The sequence below is a fragment of the Scomber scombrus genome, chromosome 17 (assembly GCF_963691925.1).
Source record: "Scomber scombrus chromosome 17, fScoSco1.1, whole genome shotgun sequence".
Classification (NCBI taxonomy): Eukaryota; Metazoa; Chordata; class Actinopteri; order Scombriformes; family Scombridae; genus Scomber; species Scomber scombrus.
Window position 1 is genome coordinate 24,550,106 of NC_084986.1, and position 17,878 is coordinate 24,567,983.

At 38.6% G+C, this 17,878-nt stretch overlaps 3 protein-coding genes across 3 annotated transcripts; 1 reads left to right on the forward strand and 2 right to left on the reverse strand.

Annotated features, from left to right (window-relative positions):
* Nucleotides 1–1,084: 1,084 nt before the first annotated feature.
* Nucleotides 1,085–1,985, reverse strand: gjb7 (gap junction protein beta 7). Its single transcript, XM_062437714.1, has one exon. The coding sequence runs from the start codon at nt 1,892–1,894 to the stop codon at nt 1,085–1,087; it is 810 nt and encodes a 269-aa protein (XP_062293698.1). The 5' UTR covers nt 1,895–1,985.
* Nucleotides 1,986–8,943: 6,958 nt separating this feature from the next.
* Nucleotides 8,944–11,061, forward strand: smim8 (small integral membrane protein 8). The gene is made up of 2 exons (XM_062437495.1): nt 8,944–9,206; nt 10,817–11,061. The coding sequence occupies exons 1-2, from the start codon at nt 9,078–9,080 to the stop codon at nt 10,973–10,975; spliced, it is 288 nt and encodes a 95-aa protein (XP_062293479.1). The 5' UTR covers nt 8,944–9,077; the 3' UTR covers nt 10,976–11,061.
* Nucleotides 11,062–11,977: 916 nt separating this feature from the next.
* ddx51 (DEAD (Asp-Glu-Ala-Asp) box polypeptide 51) lies at nt 11,978–17,463 on the reverse strand. Its single transcript, XM_062437327.1, has 15 exons — nt 17,325–17,463; nt 16,395–16,699; nt 15,600–15,778; nt 15,353–15,503; nt 15,061–15,206; nt 14,596–14,667; nt 14,278–14,384; nt 14,078–14,186; nt 13,841–13,980; nt 13,521–13,722; nt 13,282–13,397; nt 13,075–13,191; nt 12,770–12,871; nt 12,457–12,655; nt 11,978–12,075 (listed from the first exon to the last, which is right to left on the reverse strand). Exons 1-15 carry the CDS (start codon nt 17,351–17,353, stop codon nt 12,058–12,060), a joined length of 1,992 nt encoding a protein of 663 aa, XP_062293311.1. The 5' UTR covers nt 17,354–17,463; the 3' UTR covers nt 11,978–12,057.
* Nucleotides 17,464–17,878: the final 415 nt, after the last annotated feature.

Here is a 17,878-nt window from a genome sequence, read left to right on the forward strand (position 1 = left end):
AAGACTGTAGACAGCTGCACTTGTACCTCTACCTGAGAATGAACCTGCTGTGTGGATGTGAAGCACTGAAACTCAACATCATGTTAGAATAAAAGCAACAATATTATTATTAATAATATCATAAGACATTTAGAATAGATCATCATGATGCAACATACTTAATGTCACAATGGAATTGTGCAAGTCCAATAGATTTTTAAAAGTCAGCTGATTATTGTGATATCATTTCAAAATGTTAACTGTGATTGAGTTTTATCTGTATTTATATGTCTGATGATTCATTTCATATCATCTTATTTATTTATATAATATTGAACCAATTGGCTCTCCGTACTGCTCAGAAGATGGAGATCTGTGTGGTCAAAACTGCTCTTAAAATATCCAAACCACTTTGTTGTGAAGGCTCCTGGACCATTAACCCTTTATAGAGCACTCATTGAAATACATGGAAATTCACCCTAGAGAATTATTGGGAAATATTCCATGACTTTTTTTTGCTGACTTTTTTCAAAATGTTTAATGTTTATGTTGCAAATCAAGGTTAATGAAGTTACCATATATGGTTTCTCGCAGGTCTAGGGTAAAACATTTTCCAAAAAGTCTCCACATGGTTCTACAAGCTCACAGAGAGACATGGGGAGGCTATTTTGGATGTTTACCGAAGTTACCAAATATAGTTATTCCCCTGATAAAGGGTTAAACAGTGATTGTGAATGTTTTTTTTATAAACCATTTCTGAATGACTCATGGGGATTTTATAAATGTGAATTGGTACAGAGACTAATTATGAGTCAGAATAGGAACAGTATGTGAGGGTTAACTAAAATGAACAGGTGTTGAATTACAGTTAGTCATTAAAGTAATAAAAACATTTGTAATTAAAATGGAGCTGCCAATTTTTCATGAATAGATAGAATATAGAATGGAAAATGATGATATGACAGCTTGCCACCGCTCCCTCTCTCTCTCTCTCTCTCTCTCTCTCTCTCTCTCTCCCTCTCTCTCTCTCTCTCTCTCTCTTTCTCCCCATGTCAGCTTGTCAGGTAAACAAAGGTGATTTCAGCAGAGATACGAACACGAGCTCTCACTCCGTCCCTGCCCTGTGAGACCGGACAGGCTGGTTTTCACCACGTGTGCTGTGTATGTCTGTGTTTGCCGTCAGTTCAGTGGAAGCAAACTTGTTGACAATGGAAACAGGTGGCCTGCTGCTGCTGCTGCGGCTATAGGCCCTCTCCTCCATCTCCACGGAGACGTACCGCTTGGAGAAACACTTCCACAACTGTTTCCAAATGATGTAAACCATCTCCACCAAATTGAGAACGATGCACAGGACAGAGGTGCAGCCCATGATGTAGAGGAAGATCTTCTTCTCGGTGGCTTTGGAGATGAAGCAGTCCACCGTGTTGGGACAGGGACTCTCGCTGCAGCGGTACAGTATGGGCACGTCAAAGCCGTTGTATACATAGTAGAAAACCAGCAGGAAGCCCACCTCAAAAGCCGTCTTAAACAACAGGCTGATGACGTAGGTGGCGAAGAGGCCTCCATCAATGCTGCCTTTGTCTTTATACAGTTTACACTTGTGCTTGGCTTCGCGGTGCTCCCTGTAGGCCACATGCAGGGCCACCAGCAGGGACGGAGTGGACACCATGATGAGCTGCAGAGCCCAGAGGCGCACCTGGGAGATGGGGAAGAAGTGGTCGAAGCAGGCGTTCACACATCCAGGCTGCCGGGTGTTGCAGATAAAGTCCCTCTGCTCGTCCTTCCATACCTGCTCAGCCGCCGCCACGTACACCAAGATCCTGAAGAGGAAGACCACAGTGAGCCAGATCCGCCCGATGCCAGTGGAATACTTGTTCACACCGCTGAGGATGTTCTCCAAGAAGCCCCAGTTCATTTTCCTCTGTCACCTGTGAGGGGAAAGTCGGGAGTGTTGTATGAACTTAAAATAATCACACCAGGCTAAAACACCTTTATGACATCATTCTCTGTCTTTGGGGAGGATGTGAAGTCATTCCAGTTTAAATCCAAAGAATTACACAGGTGTTATTTCATATTTTTTATTAGTACTGTCAACGAATAAACGTACCAAACCAATAAGGTGTCAATATTTTCTGACTTCTCCATTCTCCACAGATTCCAGCTAAAGACATAGATTAAAAATTGGCTTACAAATATATTGTTTCATTTTTAATAAAAGTTGCTCACTTGAGTTTTTTGTTTGTTTGGTTTTTTTTAGCACAAATGTTAATCAAATGGGATGAAATAGTGCGTTTTCTCAGTGGCGGATGAATCCACGTTTTGTGATCTAGTGTGTGTGTGTGTGTGTGTACAACAGTGTGACTCACTGAAAGGTTTCTAATATGTTTTTGGATAACATTGTCAGCTCTGTGGTAGAGAGGAATATGATAGATTTGTTGACTACTATAAGGTCATCATTGTTACTCTCTACTCTTCAGTGCTGCAAATTTAAAAAAAAAAAATAAAAAATTGCAAATATAGTCAAATGACTAGAAGCCAACATTGAGACAGTCAGCTTCTCCCTGCTGCTGATCCAGCCACAGTGATTGTCTGACAGTCTTGTACTCATACGTTATGTAAAAGACATTAACACGGCACATACTAGTTTTTAGTTTTGACAACGATCTGCTATCAAACATATTCCAACTATGACCCTGCATGATTTTGTCTTTTACAGCCATCACAATGTGACATAAATACAATGTCGGCACCATTGAAGTCACACCTGCTATAAAAATGTTTGCAGTGTCGACACAGATGAGAGCGACCGCAGCAGACAGGCAGCTCATTCTCATATTCTGTGATGTTAAAGATGAAAATACAACAATAATATTCCCACATATTCATTACAGTAGCCTGAATTATACCAAATGATAACAAAAGAAATCTGCCACAGCTGTGTAGTATATTACAGTATGAATGTTGGGTATATATTAGTCTAATGATTATATTCTTATAATATAATCATATGAATTCTATCCATGTATTCTTATAGTAGCTTATACATGAACATAGAAACCAATTTCAAGTCAAATAAAAATATATATTATAAACCATGACTCACTGTGTTTGTATAGCTGTGATGTGCACATCATAGACAGCTGATATCTCGTTGTATTAGTAGATCAAATTAATTCTAAAAAACTGTGTGAACTTTTATAAAATATAGTCGTGAGAGCGGAGAACTTACCGGCAGTGCCCGGGAGTTTCCTCTGTTTGATAGGACCTTTGTGTTGTGTGTCCTCTGCTGCCTGCTCAGTTTCACATTTGAACACCTTTAACACCCAGACTCCTTCAAATACCTCTGAGGCTATGATGCCATGAGATCAAACCCACACTTTCTGTTTTGTTTTGACTGCAAACTTTATACTGTAAATTACTGTAAACCAGAAGTCTTCCCCCGCAGCTCACCTGTTGTAGGTATCGTAGTGTGTGTATGTGTGTGTGTGTTCATGTAATGTGTGTGTGTGTGTACATAGACATCATCACCATGGAGCTGACGAATGCAAATAATATCTGCTTCGGGTCATGTTTCATACTCGGTGTGGGGGAGGAAAACACTAAAATAACCTTTAAAACAGCATCATTTGAATTCCCTCTTCTATGGCCCATTACTGATCCATGTAACTTTGATGAGAATCAGATAGGATTACACTGTGAGTGAATAATACATGTAGCCTCAGGCATGTGTCTGTTACAGGTTTTAGTTTTCTACATTCTATCATGAATCCTAAAGAAAAAGACAGAAGTGTACTCTAGTGTAAACTGGTATTTCTGTTATTTTACACTTCAGCTCATATACTATCATTGTTGCTTTGTGTTTTAAGTCATTTTAAACACTTTGGTCATGAGTCCAAGTCAAGTATTGTGTCTGTTTTTCGACGTGTTAATCTGCCGTGCATCAGGTTAGAAACACCTACTGTGCATTACTTTTTTTTTTTAAGAACATTAATTTAGTTTTTTCTATCTAATACAGTTATTTTACCTATTTTATCTACATGAAGGCATTGATAAGATCACTTTAAACATTTGTTTTCTGTCTGGCCAACTATTGTTCCTTGTTGTTATCTTGATAAGAACATGTAGCCATACTTGTTTTGATGTGAAAAGCGCTGCGTGTGGTTTGCCTTCTCCAATAGAAGAAGAAGAAGAAGAAACTATAATCAAACATATCAATAAAATAATGGATAACTTAGAATAAAAATAAAACATAAGACTATAGAAGGACAAGACAGTAGTTCATGCACACATTCTGCAACATTGACGCTGCATGCACATTATCATCATCATCATCATCATCATCATCATCATCATCATCATCATCATCATCATCATCATCATCATCAACAACAACATAGATCATCCCTGATTATGTGACCCAAATATTTTACTCTGCACACTACATTTAACACTTGATCTGCCAAAAGAAGGGAAGGAAAGTTTTGCTTCTGATGCTCCTAGGTTGTTTTTAACAATCATGACATCACTCTTTTTAAGGATCGAATGTGATGTCATACTGCACACCATAACTCAAGCAGAAATTGTGAGCAGCTGTTGTAATCCAGCTGTATAAGAAGACAGGACGACTAATTCATCAGCATATACCAGATGATTAATAAGAAAACTCCCCACTATAGAGCCAGTCAAACACTTTAACACCATATTTAGAAAGATCATCTATTTACATATTGAATAGAACAGGTGACACAATTCCAGCTTATCGGACCCCGTTTGTCACTAGAAAGGGTGCAGATATACTCTTACAACATCTAACTTGAGGTGAGAGGACGTTTAGTGTTTTTCATGTGAAAATGTAAATATCCAACTCTTCAGTGTTTCTCTTCTGGGCTTTTACACATTGAGTTTATAATAAAACAATTATTACCACTAAAAAGTATGAAGAGAGAGCGATAGTTAGGGAGGTTTTTTTTTCTTAGTTACGCCAAAACATGTGGTTGGTAGCTTTGCTGGTAGCAACAAATCCCAGTTGGGGATGTTTGTCACATGTTGGCATATACATATATAGTGTCATATATCTAGTTCTTTCTTTCTTTTAAGATAACAAAATGAGCAGGAACTTTGTCAGGAAGACAAACAAGAGCCAGACTCCTCCAGATGTGATGCTCAGGACAGTCAGAGAGGTGAAAATGCATAATATTATTATAGAAGGACAAAAAATGCATGTTAAGGAATGATCTTTCCTGTTTATGTTCACTTGGTGCAGGAGATCTGTTTGATTTCAATGAAACTAAACATTTTAAATACTTTTTTAAGATTGTCAACAATCTTTAATTTTTCTCCATTAAAATAACACAGGGACAACCAACCCCATAGTGTGTGACAACCATCCCCATTGTGGGGGGGGGGGCACTTTAGCCTTTCATTACAAATTAAAAGAGAATTTATTCAGTATACCGTTTATGAGGAATTCAAAAGAAAGTAGACAGGTGTGACTACAGTACCAACCCCGTTCTCCCCCTACATTATAAACCATGACTCACTGTGTTTGTATAGCTGTGATGTGCACATCATAGGCAGCTGATTATTATTATTATTATTACTAATTATTAGTAATTAATTCTAAAAAAACTGTGTGAACTTTTATAAAATATAGTCGTGAGAGCGGAGAACTTACCGGCAGTGCCCGGGAGTTTCCTCTGTTTCACAGGACCTTTGTGTTGTGTGTCCTCTGCTGCCTGCTCAGTTTCACATTGGTGCACCTTTACCACCCAGACTCCTTTTGTCTTGACTTGCAAACCTTACTGTCAATTCCTGTAAACCAGAAGTCTTCCCACGTGTCATTCATACGACTTTGTTCTAGTAAGACTCATTTTCTCGTAATATTACGACTTTATTCTAGTAATTTCCTAAATTGTATTCATTTATTTATTTATTTATTTTATTAATAATAATAATAATAATAATAATAATAATAATAATAATAATAATAATAATAATAATAATAATAATAATAATAATAATAATAATACTCTGTCGTAAAATTTAAAGGGGTTACAATGTGAAAATAAACCTATGAATAACTTGCACACATACTTTTTATTTGACTCAGCATAAAATTCTGCTTTTAATTCATTTTGAGAGAATATACAGTATTAGAGGATTATGGCAAACATGTCTTAGTGGTGTAACCATAAAAACTTCCAAATAATTCAACTTGCTTAAAACCATCAATCAGGAACCATTTACATATTCTTTATGATAAAACATAATATACACTTAAATACACTGTAGGTGGATAAAATATGTAATATTTATCATTCTTTTGTGGTTACACCATTTGACATTTTCAGGAGCATTCAGTCTTATTTTTGGTTTTTTTTAAAAATGGTGTAAATGTCATTTCAAATGACATAAAACCAACAAAAATACAATAAATGTATTTTATATTTTTGAATTTCTCATCTTGCCAACCCTCATTTGTCACTGAACCATATAGACATGTCTGTGCCATTGCAATATGATTATTCCTAAAGCATCTGTGAACTTAACCTTAACAGCATGCAGAATGATAGTGGCAGTATCACCAGGACCACAGGACTGTTTTATCCACCCTCATTCACTCTCTCCCTATGCTTCTCAAAACGTATTGTCTCCTGAATAAATAACAACTTGGTAGCCTGCTGAGTGAAAGAAAGATCAGTTTACATTCTATTTAATGAATTCATCACCAGGCATCACTGTGAAACAAATAGCAACGACTGCAGATTAAACAAAACAGGCTGGTTTCCATGAAAAGAAAGTCATGAGATGTTCTTTTAATATATCAGAATCAATCCACCTGACTTATTTGTTCTGCGCAGACTAAATACGCTTTTAATACGTCATTAATGGAAAGTGAAAGTAATTCTGCCAGCTTGTGAAAGAGCAATGATTTAAATAGTTCACCTGGGTGAGGTCAGGTAAACTGCGACACTCCCTACTGTACTGTTATGAGTAAAGCTTCCACTTTCATTGTGAGGGACTTTAAGCATTAAAAGAAACGTTTAAAAAGCAATTCTGAAGTTGGTAAAAGTCATGAATTCATGTGTGGAAACTATATTTTATTCCAGCCACTGGTGGAATGGAAACAGGCCCTATTTTACCCACAACATGTATCTGACATGTACTACTTATTTTTTCTTACATAACAGTAACACACTTCTTCACTTATTTTCTATTTCCTGTCTTTGAAGTGTTTGAAGATTATCCTGGGTATTTGACAAAAGGAAAGTACACATGCATATGAGTATGTGTTTGTTCTTGAACTTAACTTGTTATTCCAGTTTTGAATTACTGCTACTTAACAGATTAACGTTTTAAATAGAGACGGTGTGTGTGTGTGTGTGTGTGTGTGTGTGTGTGTGTGTGTGTGTGTGTGTGTGTGTGTGTGTGTGTGTGTGTGTGTGTGTGTGTGTGTGTGTGTGTGTGTGTGTGTGTGTGTGTGTGTGTGTGTGTGTGTGTGACAATCAGCTTGTTCAGAGTAAATATGGGACTTTGTATGACTTTGTATGGTGTGCACAATCACCCACCCACATATTGTCCGCAGGGTTTACCATGCATGCATCTGTGTGTGTGTGTGTGTGTGTGTGTGTGTGTGTGTGTGTGTGTGTGTGTGTGTGTGTGTGTGTGTGTGTGTGTGTGTGTGTGTGTGTGTGTGTGTGAGAGAGAGAGAGAGACAGAGACAGAGAACACACATTCTCACATACAGTACTGTGCAAAAGTTAAATTTAAAGTTTTTGTTAAATGTTGTGTATATATTTCTTTATTTCCCTAAGACTTTTGCACAGTACTGTGTTATAAAAATTAGGATTATAATGTAATTCAGATCTATTGAATCATGCGGTGTGTGTTCCTATTTTTACATGACTGTTCTTGATACCTGATACTCCTTGTTTCATTGGATAACTGAAATTAGCAGAAGGAGAAGTTCGACTCGGGTGTGCGAGAAGGTCAGTAGAGAGGTCAGCGAGGGGAACTTCTGCCTGTCTACTGATGACGGGAACTGAGAAACCGTTACGTGCTACCTATGTCTGTCAGTCGTGAGAGGGGGCTGGGACCCTCCAAGGAAAGAACAGTATAAAACCTCTCTGACAACGCTCCACGAGGAGCCTTTTCATGCAACTCTGTCTGTTGCATTGGTAAACGCTCCACTTGTACATTCAACTTAAACGCTGTTATTTCGAATCCAGTCCCCACCATTAAATTCTTATAACATACTGTATATTCTCCCTATATTGATGTTTTATTTTCTCATGTAATTCTTTCTCCCATTTTTCTTTAATATAGCTTGTGGAAGTTCCTCTCTTAACGATTCCTCGAGAAAGTCTTGAAATGACTGACTTTGAACCACCAGTATGACTGTGAGGGTTAATCAGCTTTGAACTAATGAGTCATATGTGATAGACGGTTATGCTGTGATTAAAGTAATATTTTGTGAACTGAAGCTAAATTAATGAAACCTGTGTGTAATTGTCTCATTTATTTTTTAATATTTTAATGATTGAGAAAAAAAGGGAGCAAAAAACATGATAAAGTGTTGAAGGAAGTATTATATTTTTACTACTCCTTTTTACTCCGGGTAGGAATGCCCTCCTAACAGAAACACTTTGCCCAAATGTAATTCTTCTCCTCTTTTTCATTGTGATATGGAAATCAGCAGATTTGATAGCAACAGATTTGATAGCAGCAGATTTGATAGCAGCAGATTTGATAGCAGCAGATTTGATAGCAACAGATTTGATAGCAGCAGATTTGATAGCAGCAGATTTGATAGCAGCAGATTTGATAGCAACAGATTTGATAGCAGCAGATTTGATAGCAGCAGATTTGATAGCAGCAGATTTGATAGCAACAGGACAGCTGAGCCGCTGGGGGCGCTGTGACAGCACAGTCTTCACTTTCTTCTTCTTCAGTCTTTCAGTTACCGTTGACTTTGAAACATGGCTGCTGCTGCTGTTGTAAACACAGCCACTGCAGTCTGAAGGTGTGCTCTGAGGACATTTCCTGTCTCATTATCCTATATTTTCTCAGAGGACTGTGGTTTATAGAATTGAGCGGACATGTCAGATAAGGAAGCCGGTAAAGCGAGCGAGGCTCCAGCAGAGAAAGGCTACAGGACTCCCGGGCTGAGAGGCGCACAGACTACCACTCTGTTCAGAGCTGTCAACCCTGAACTCTTCATCAAGCCTGTAAGACAGTACAGTACATTACAGTACAGTACAGTACAGTACAGTATATTACAGTACAGTACATTGCAGTACAGTATATTATATTACAGTATAGTACAGTACATTACATTACAGTACAGTACATTGCAGTACAGTATATTATATTACAGTATAGTACAGTACAGTACAGTACAGTACAGTATATTGCAGTACAGTATATTATATTACAGTATAGTACAGTACATTACATTACAGTACAGTACATTGCAGTACAGTATATTATATTACAGTATAGTACAGTACATTACAGTACAGTACAGTATATTACAGTACAGTACATTGCAGTACAGTATATTATATTACAGTACAGTACAGTATATTACAGTACAGTACATTGCAGTACAGTATATTATATTACAGTATAGTACAGTACATTACATTACAGGAGAGTACATTATATTACAGGAGAGTACATTACATCACATTACATTACAGCACAGTACATCATATTACATTACATTACTGCACAGTGTACAGTACATTACATTACAGCACAGTATATAACATTACATTACATTACAGCACAGTATATAACATTACATTACAGCACAGTGCATTACATTACAGCACAGTATATCACATTACATTACAGGAAAGTACAAAACATTACAGCACAGTATATCACATTACATTACATTACAGCACAGTATATCACATTACATTACAGGACAGTACAACACATTACAGCACAGTACACCCACTTTATTTATTCTTTCATGAGGAAAACAGTCACATTTAAACGTGCTTGAAAATGAGCCAAGGACAGATGTATCAAAATGTTTAAATCATTTTATAACTCTTGTCTTTAAATGATGAATACATTTAAATGAATTTAAGCACAGACTTTGATTAGATCTTCATTTAAGCTTTAGTTATTCCTGTTGTAATATATAACTGTCAGTTAAAGACACCTATCCTAATCAAAGACATTTAGACAGTGAACCAAACTAAATAATGAAAAAGCGCACAAAACAGAACAGCAGATCGTTTTATTTAATTCAGGTGCATTTATAATTCATACCTGGATAGTTACCTTTATCGTCTAGAAAAAGTGATGCCCTCTTGTTTGAGGGTCAAATTTCGTTTTTTGACCCAGTTACAAAAGTCCTGTCTCTATTTGAACATTAAGGCCTGTTTTTTCTTGCTGTAATCATTCCGCCTGTCCATACTGACCATTAGAAGATCTCTTCATAATGCACTTACAATGGAAGTGATGGAGGACTAAAATCCACAGTCCTCCTTCTGTGTAAACATGTATTTAAAAGTTGATCTGAAGCTAATATGAAACTTTAATTGACCAAATGATTCATATCAAGTCTTCTATGTTTCAACGTTACAGTGTTTTTAGTCTTTCTGTTACTATACTACCACCACAGCTCAACAGGGAAACACTAAGAGGGAATTTAATGCTAATAGACTGTAAATGTGTCAGATATCACTTGATATGACTAACTCACACTGCTGAAGCTCAATAGAAGCTTCTCATCTACTTTTAAATGACTGTGTGACTGGCAAGTGACTCATCTTCAGTCATTATAACAGTAAGTTGTGTCTTTCTTTTTTTTTTACAGAATAAACCAATGATGGCGTTTGGACTGATCACCATCACCTTGTGCGTGGGTTACCTGGGCTACATGCACGCAATGAAAGAGAACGACCAGCAGATTTACGAGGCCATCGACAGTGAAGGAGAGAGATACACGAGGAGGAGGACTTCTAAATGGGACTGATGGCAGAGTGTTGTGTTATAGACTGAGTGTGTTTATGTTCGTGATGACAGAGTGAATTAAAACCTGACTGGACTGAAATAAGGGCATATTTTTTTTCTAAATGCTTCTTTTTCTTTCTCTGGTCTCAAGAAGATACAAGTTAAAAGTGTCAGTAGTTGTTATGCATCACCATTTGTGTTGGTCTTCCATCACACTGAACTTTATTGCTCTTTTTTATCACTTTAATGGTTATTATACTGTGATAGTCACATAGGTGTTGATTGGTTATTGAAATAACAGAACATTTGTTTAAATTATTCATCAAGCAACAATACAAAACTTCTCAAATGGGAGAATTGGGTGCATATTTATATTATTGTGAACTAAATGTGGATTTTGGACTGTTGCTCTAATATGTGACAGGTGTAGGGTTTTTTAATACTGGTGGAGCTCAGTGGTCATCCATTAATTGGAAGATTGGCGGTTCAATTCCCGGCTCCTCCAGTCCACATGTTGATGTATACTTGGGCAAGATACTTAACCCCAAATTGCTCCCAATGGCTGAGCCAACGGTGTATGCATGTGACATAGTGGAAAAGCACTTTGAGAGGTCAAAAGACTAGAAAAGTGATATATAAGTACAGTCTGTTTATCATTGACATTATGCTGACATGACTCCATCACTAGTCATGACACACTGCACCTCAAGTGTCAAATATGTAGAAATGATGAAATAACAGTATTCACGTAGGTTATTCTTAAATGAATCATTTAGCCCATAAAAATGCTTAACAATAGTGACATCACATCTTCAAATGAGACGGAGTTTACAGTGATATAAAGCACAGTGAAGTAGAAAAACTGTCACCAAAGACTGTTTTCAAAGAGCATTTTTATAAATGAATGACTAACAATCAATTATCAGGATCATTGCACATTAATCAACTAATGATCGCAGCACCACATTTGTTTTTTCTATGTCTCAAACATGTTCTAATAATGCAACAGCACCACACAGAGTCGTAGAGTTTATGTTTTATTGAAAAACAAATAACTCAACAGTTAAATGTGATCTTCATGAGGCACAGAGGTCAGCTCACAGCTTACTTTGCTTTTTCATCCTGTGGACAGAAACAAAAGGCATTGTTGAGTATTTGCAGGCGAGCAGTAATTATAGTCTTTTTTTTTTATATAAGGCACAACTGTAAGGAGACAGAAAATAATGTATCAATAATTTCAACTCATGCAGAATGTTTTAAAGTAGCCATTAAGTTAAAGTAGAGTCAGTTTCATACAATGGCATTATTTTTCTTTAATTAACACATATGCTGAATTTTTATATATTTCAACATTCAGATAATTTTTTGTACATTCTGCCTTTATTAGAGAGTCAGTGTAGTGTGTGTGTGAGACATGCAACAAGGGTCCCATTGCAGCCATGTGTTACGTGCTTCAACCATTACACCTCCAGTGCACCACAGTAAAGCTTTTCGTGATGTTACCTTGATGACGTTAGCCAGCTCCTGCAGCGTGTGTCCGTATCGCTCTTCCAAACTCTTCAGGTTGTCGGGTTTGATGATCTGCTTCTGGATTCCGGGGCTTCCCGCTTCCACCACCATCTGACGGAAGTTCTTCTCCTGCACCCCCAGCAGAAAGGTGAAGGCCAGGCCTGCTTTCCCCGCTCTCGCCGTTCTACCGATCCTGAAATACAAAAGAGAGAGAATCCAGATAGTAGTCTCAGCCGCAACACAACGGGATGAAGCATTACTACGCCTTATGAATCCTCATAAATCCTCATTGTGATGGTGAGCTCACCTGTGAATGTAGGTCCTGATGTACTGCGGCGCGTCGTAGTTCACGACGCATTTGACTCCGTCGATGTCGATGCCTCTGGCGGCTGCATCGGTGCTGATCAACCTTCACACGACACACACGTTACAGTTCCTTTAAAGCTCACACTGCATGAATTTATCAATGTCAGAGGAAACAAATACATTTACATCATGTCAGTACAACAGACAGATACACACACACACACACACACACACACACACACACACACACACACACACACACACACACACACACACACACACACACACACACACACACAGACTCACAGTTGGATCTTCCCCTGTTCAAACTCCTTCAGCGTCTTCTTCCTCTCTCCAGGAGAGAGTCGGGATGAGAACTCAGCAGCCTGAACTCCTCCGAAGAGCTTCACCAGCAGGTAAAGTCTGACAGAGACAACAGTAGAAGTGTGTTGAATGAGTGTAAACAAGTTGAAAGTATGTGAAATGCATTTAAAGTGGTGTTTTTCTCCAAACCTGTGAGCTGTCTCTCTGGAGTTGGTGAAACAGAGGATGGGGTTGAGCTTCAAGCGCAGGATGAAGTGGAGGATGAGGAGAGGCTTTTTGCTCAGCGTACAAGGAACGTAAAACTCCTGAAAACACACAGAGCTCCAGTTATTCACAGAGAGAAACGCAGAGTGAGTGATGGATCTGAATCGTCAGCTCTCTTCTCTGCACTTTGTCTCTTCTCCTGAAGGTCAGAGGTCACGTCTTACCGTCAGGCCTTGCGGGAAGTCGAAGCGGTCGTGTTTCTGGGCGGCTGACGGTGTGGAGGTGTTGTTGTTGTTGTTGGAGCAGCTGTGGATGGAGCTGAAGAGGCGGGGCTGGTGGAGGCCCAGCTGCTGCAGCTTCTCTGGGTTCTGTGTGAGCGTGGCAGAGAACAGCAGCTTCTGCAGCGGCATGTGAGGAGGAGACAGACTGCACAGGAGACACAAATGGGTCAACTTTAATATGATTTCATGTAAGCGCACCTGTGCTTTGTTCGACTCCATGCTTCAACACACACACACACGCACACACGCACACACAGACTGACCTCGCTGCTGTGATGTGAGCCGGCTGAGTCCTCCTGAAGATGGACTTGTCCTCTGGTCCAGATTTGTACACCGCCTTCATTACCTGACTGAGCCACGACTGGTGCATGCTGTCAATCATCCTGTCGGCCTCGTCTATAATCTGAGATGGAAGCAAACGCATAAACAAATAAGTGATTGTTTTAAAGGTATAGTGGTATAAATTTGGTCTTCTTTATTGGGGGATTTAAAGAACTCACCAGGAACCTGAGATGTTCCAGAGATAAACCTGAATTCTTGTTGATGTGATCGACCAGTCGACCCGGCGTTGCCACGACGATATCGGCTAAACTGCGTCTCGCGCCTCCTCTGGAATCAAACATTTAAAAAAAGCCTTTTGTAAGAGCAGCAGAAAGGTGTTTCATTCTGTCTCGCATCAAGCTTCACTATTTATCCTCACCTGAGTTCAGACAGTGACGCCTGCTCTGCTGCGAATGACCTTTGACCTGCCAGCATCACCACCTTCAGAGAGGTTCCCTCAGCGTACGATGTGAACACTTTACAAACCTGCACACGAGAGTAAGATTTACAGTCTCTACATCACTGGAATAAAGACTGGACAGGACAGAGTGAACTATGCTACTTCATATTCATGCCTCAATCATATCACATCATATCACAGCAGGCTGGAGCTGCTGAGCCACCAAAGGAATGAATGTTTTTGGTGCTCCAAATAAATATAAAAGACTTTGTGTTCCAGTTTTGTAAAGTGTCTGACCTGCTGGGCGAGCTCTTTGGTTGGTAACACAGCCAAAGCCCGGACTTCACACACCACCCGCTGCATCAGCACCTGCAGGTAGAAGACATCCAAATTCAGTCTGGAGAGTCGACCTGCACATATTAACTGTCTTTATGCACACTGAATAGTCCCTATACACTCACTGGCCTCTTTATTAGCTACACCTGTGTAATCTAATTCAATCCAATACTACAGCTCTGCTATAAACTCCACATTTATGAAGTTTATACATTTTCAGTAATAAACATAAAGTAGAATTATCACCTTCATGACAATGTTAACAAAAACTGAAAATGTATAAACTTCATAAAGTAGAATTTAAAGCAGAGCTGTTGTATTGGATTGAATTAGATTGCACAGGTGTTCCTAATAAAGAGACCAGTGAGTGTATATATTCTATGCATCTTGTTATAATATAATTAAAAGAGGTAGCAGGCAGCTCACCTGTATGACAGGTAAGACAAATGCCAGAGTTTTGCCGCTGCCTGTTGGAGCAGAAACACAAATATCTCTGGGCTTGTAGCCTCCTCGTCCAATCAGCAGCCCCTGCTGACCGCTCTCCAAGATGGCCGGGATGACCTCTGCCTGCACTGTGGACAGAGGACGGTAACTATTAACCACTGTTACTGTTCCTCAGGTGTATATTCAGAAAGGCCAGTTAGCTCAGTGTGTGTGTGTGTGTGTGTGTGTGTGTGTGTGTGTGTGTGTGTGTGTGTGTGTGTGTGTGTGTATTCACCTGGAAAGACGTGCTGGATTCCATGATGCTGTAGTTTCTTCAGCAGCGGGGGACACAGGCCTGTGACGTCACAGACCGGGACCAGGTTGCTTTTGATGTCTCTGTGAATGACATCAGGCTGAGCCAACCACTGAGGCAGCACTCTGTGCACCTGTGAACACAACAACACACATACACACTTACACTCTGTTGATACTGGTGACCTCTGACCTTCTCTTTAGTGCTATCAATAAACACATCACCACACCTTCTGGATGGGTTTGTTCTCAAATCCTCCCAGAACAGTGAACCCAGTGGGAGCAGGAGTCTTCTCTGTGGGTTCTTCTGGTTTGTCATTTTCTGTCTCCGCCTTGTCCTCTGCTCCTGTGTCTTCTTGTCCATCTCCTGCAGTCACAGGAGTGTGTGTAAGATCTTCACCTTCACCACCTGAAATCCAAACAAACACCGACATGATCAATCACACAGTAGACAAAGATTTCCTTTAAAGTGCTGGCTGTCATTTAGTGGCGCTAATTAACTGATGATACTTCAAAATCATCTGAGACTTGTTAGAGTGTCATCTGAGTAGCAGCAGATCACTGATTGGCTCTTTGAATGATATTAAAGAAGCTTGTATCTGCTAAAGCATACTTAAAACATTTTTTAAAAAGCCAAATATGTTTATGTATATAATGTATATTTATGAGTAATAAGCTTAGCCTCGCTCATAAAGATAACAGTGAAGATTAGAGAGGATTGGATCATCACTCTGAACATCTTCTCATCTCTACACAGCTGTTTTAGACTCTTCCAGCTCATTTTTTTGGTTACTGTTTTGGTTCAACCTGGTGCAGGTCCATAATGGAGCATATAGCAGCTACAGAGGCAAATATTTTTCTTTTTTCTTTTTATATTAGTTTCTTTTATTGGAGACAATAAGTCAATGTTGTGTTTTGCTGCTTGCTCTGCTGCCCCATGTGGCCAAAAAACTTATCTCACTCTTGTAAACACAATTAGCAATTTAATTGATAATAATGAGAATAATCAATAATGCAGCACACACCTGACTGATCCTTCTTCTTCTGTTTCTCATTTCTTTCTTTCTTCTTCTTTTTCTTTTTCTCCTGGACAGGCTCATCGTGGTTATCAGTGTCCAAAATGTCCAATTTCTTTTTTTTGTGTTGTTGTTTCTCTTGATCGTTGTCAGCTTTTCTTTTCTTTTTGACACGTAGACTTTCTGTGTGTTGTCTCAGTTCTTCTGTCACACTCTGTTTCTGCTTCTCTTTCGCCTTCTGCTGCAGTTTAGCCAGCAACGCCTGAGACCGAGACTCCTTTGAGACGCTCCCATCTTCTTCATCTCCAAGATACCTGTGATTAAAGGATGTAATACATGTTAGATACTCTTCAGACAATCACAGATCAGGAGTGTGTGAGAAATATAAGCTTTTATCTTTTGGTCAAAAATGTGTTATGTTACCATGACATTACATTTTAGTGATCTGATACTAACTATACAACGCTCCTAACTGGGTTGGTGTGTGTCGGTATTAATAACTACAACAATAATAACAATAATAATACACTTTATTTATAGAGCACTTTTCATACAAGGCATATAGCTCAAAGTGTTTTACAGATGAAAATACAATAATACAACAGCAAATAAAACAGAATAAAAAAAGAGACATTTAGTCAAATTAGACAGTTTAAAAAAGAGACATTCAGTAAAAATAAGTTAAAATGGCATTAATTAAAAGCCTAATTAAATATATATAATAAAAAATATGTTTTCAGCTCAGAGCTCACATCTCTTAAAGCTTTGGGTGGACTATTCAATCACTTTGGAACACCATTAAAGAATGCTGTGCTTCCTATTTTCTTATGGGCATAATTTTGTATGTTTAAAGATATGAATTTAAAGTTAAGAGAGTTTAATCTGAAAAGCCTATTTAAAACGGAACGATATGCAAACAAGCACAGCAATAAAGCCTACCTGTTCACCAGAAACAGAGACGCGTCCATACTGAGATGATATCCTTCTCAGCTAACCTGCATTAGGAAAATATTAACACTGAATATCAATTAAGCCAGTTTTATTCCTATTTTAAACACTTGTACTGAACTACAAATGTGGACTATTCCTCTCATGTGTTTTCCATACTGTCCCAGGCGCTGTTTAAAGCCGTCACTACAACAGTCGCGTTGATTTCGTCACGAGTCGGGCGCGGCTATATTTGATTTTTAAACTGTAAAATGTAATAGTAAACTCTAACCTAACTAAATCTTGTTACATGATCTATTATTTCATACGCTGACTATAAAAAAAATGTTAAAATATATTTAGTTACGTGCAATCGTATCAAAAGCGTAACCTCTCCGTTTTGTTAACCCCTACTCGCAGATGGACCCGTCCAACCGATGACGTTGACCAATCAAAACAAAGTGTTAGAATTTGAACTTTAGGGAGTCGCTTACAGTGCGCTCGCGTCAGTTGACAACTCATTCGCTTTATTATCGTTTATGGAAAATGTATTTTTAGTTTGCATG

Coding starts and splice junctions, on each gene's coding strand:
- ddx51 (XM_062437327.1), bottom strand. CDS start 17,353: ATGGACGCGTCTCTGTTTCTGGTGAACAG. Junction 16,700..17,324: donor TCTCTGTTTCTGGTGAACAG/GTAGGCTTTATT, acceptor CTTTAATCACAG/GTATCTTGGAGATGAAGAAG. Junction 13,981..14,077: donor TGGAACATCTCAGGTTCCTG/GTGAGTTCTTTA, acceptor CTTCCATCTCAG/ATTATAGACGAGGCCGACAG.
- smim8 (XM_062437495.1), top strand. CDS start 9,078: ATGTCAGATAAGGAAGCCGGTAAAGCGAGCGAGGCTCCAGCAGAGAAA. Junction 9,207..10,816: donor CTGAACTCTTCATCAAGCCT/GTAAGACAGTAC, acceptor TTTTTTTTACAG/AATAAACCAATGATGGCGTT.
- gjb7 (XM_062437714.1), bottom strand. CDS start 1,894: ATGAACTGGGGCTTCTTGGAGAACATCCTCAGCGGTGTGAACAAGTAT.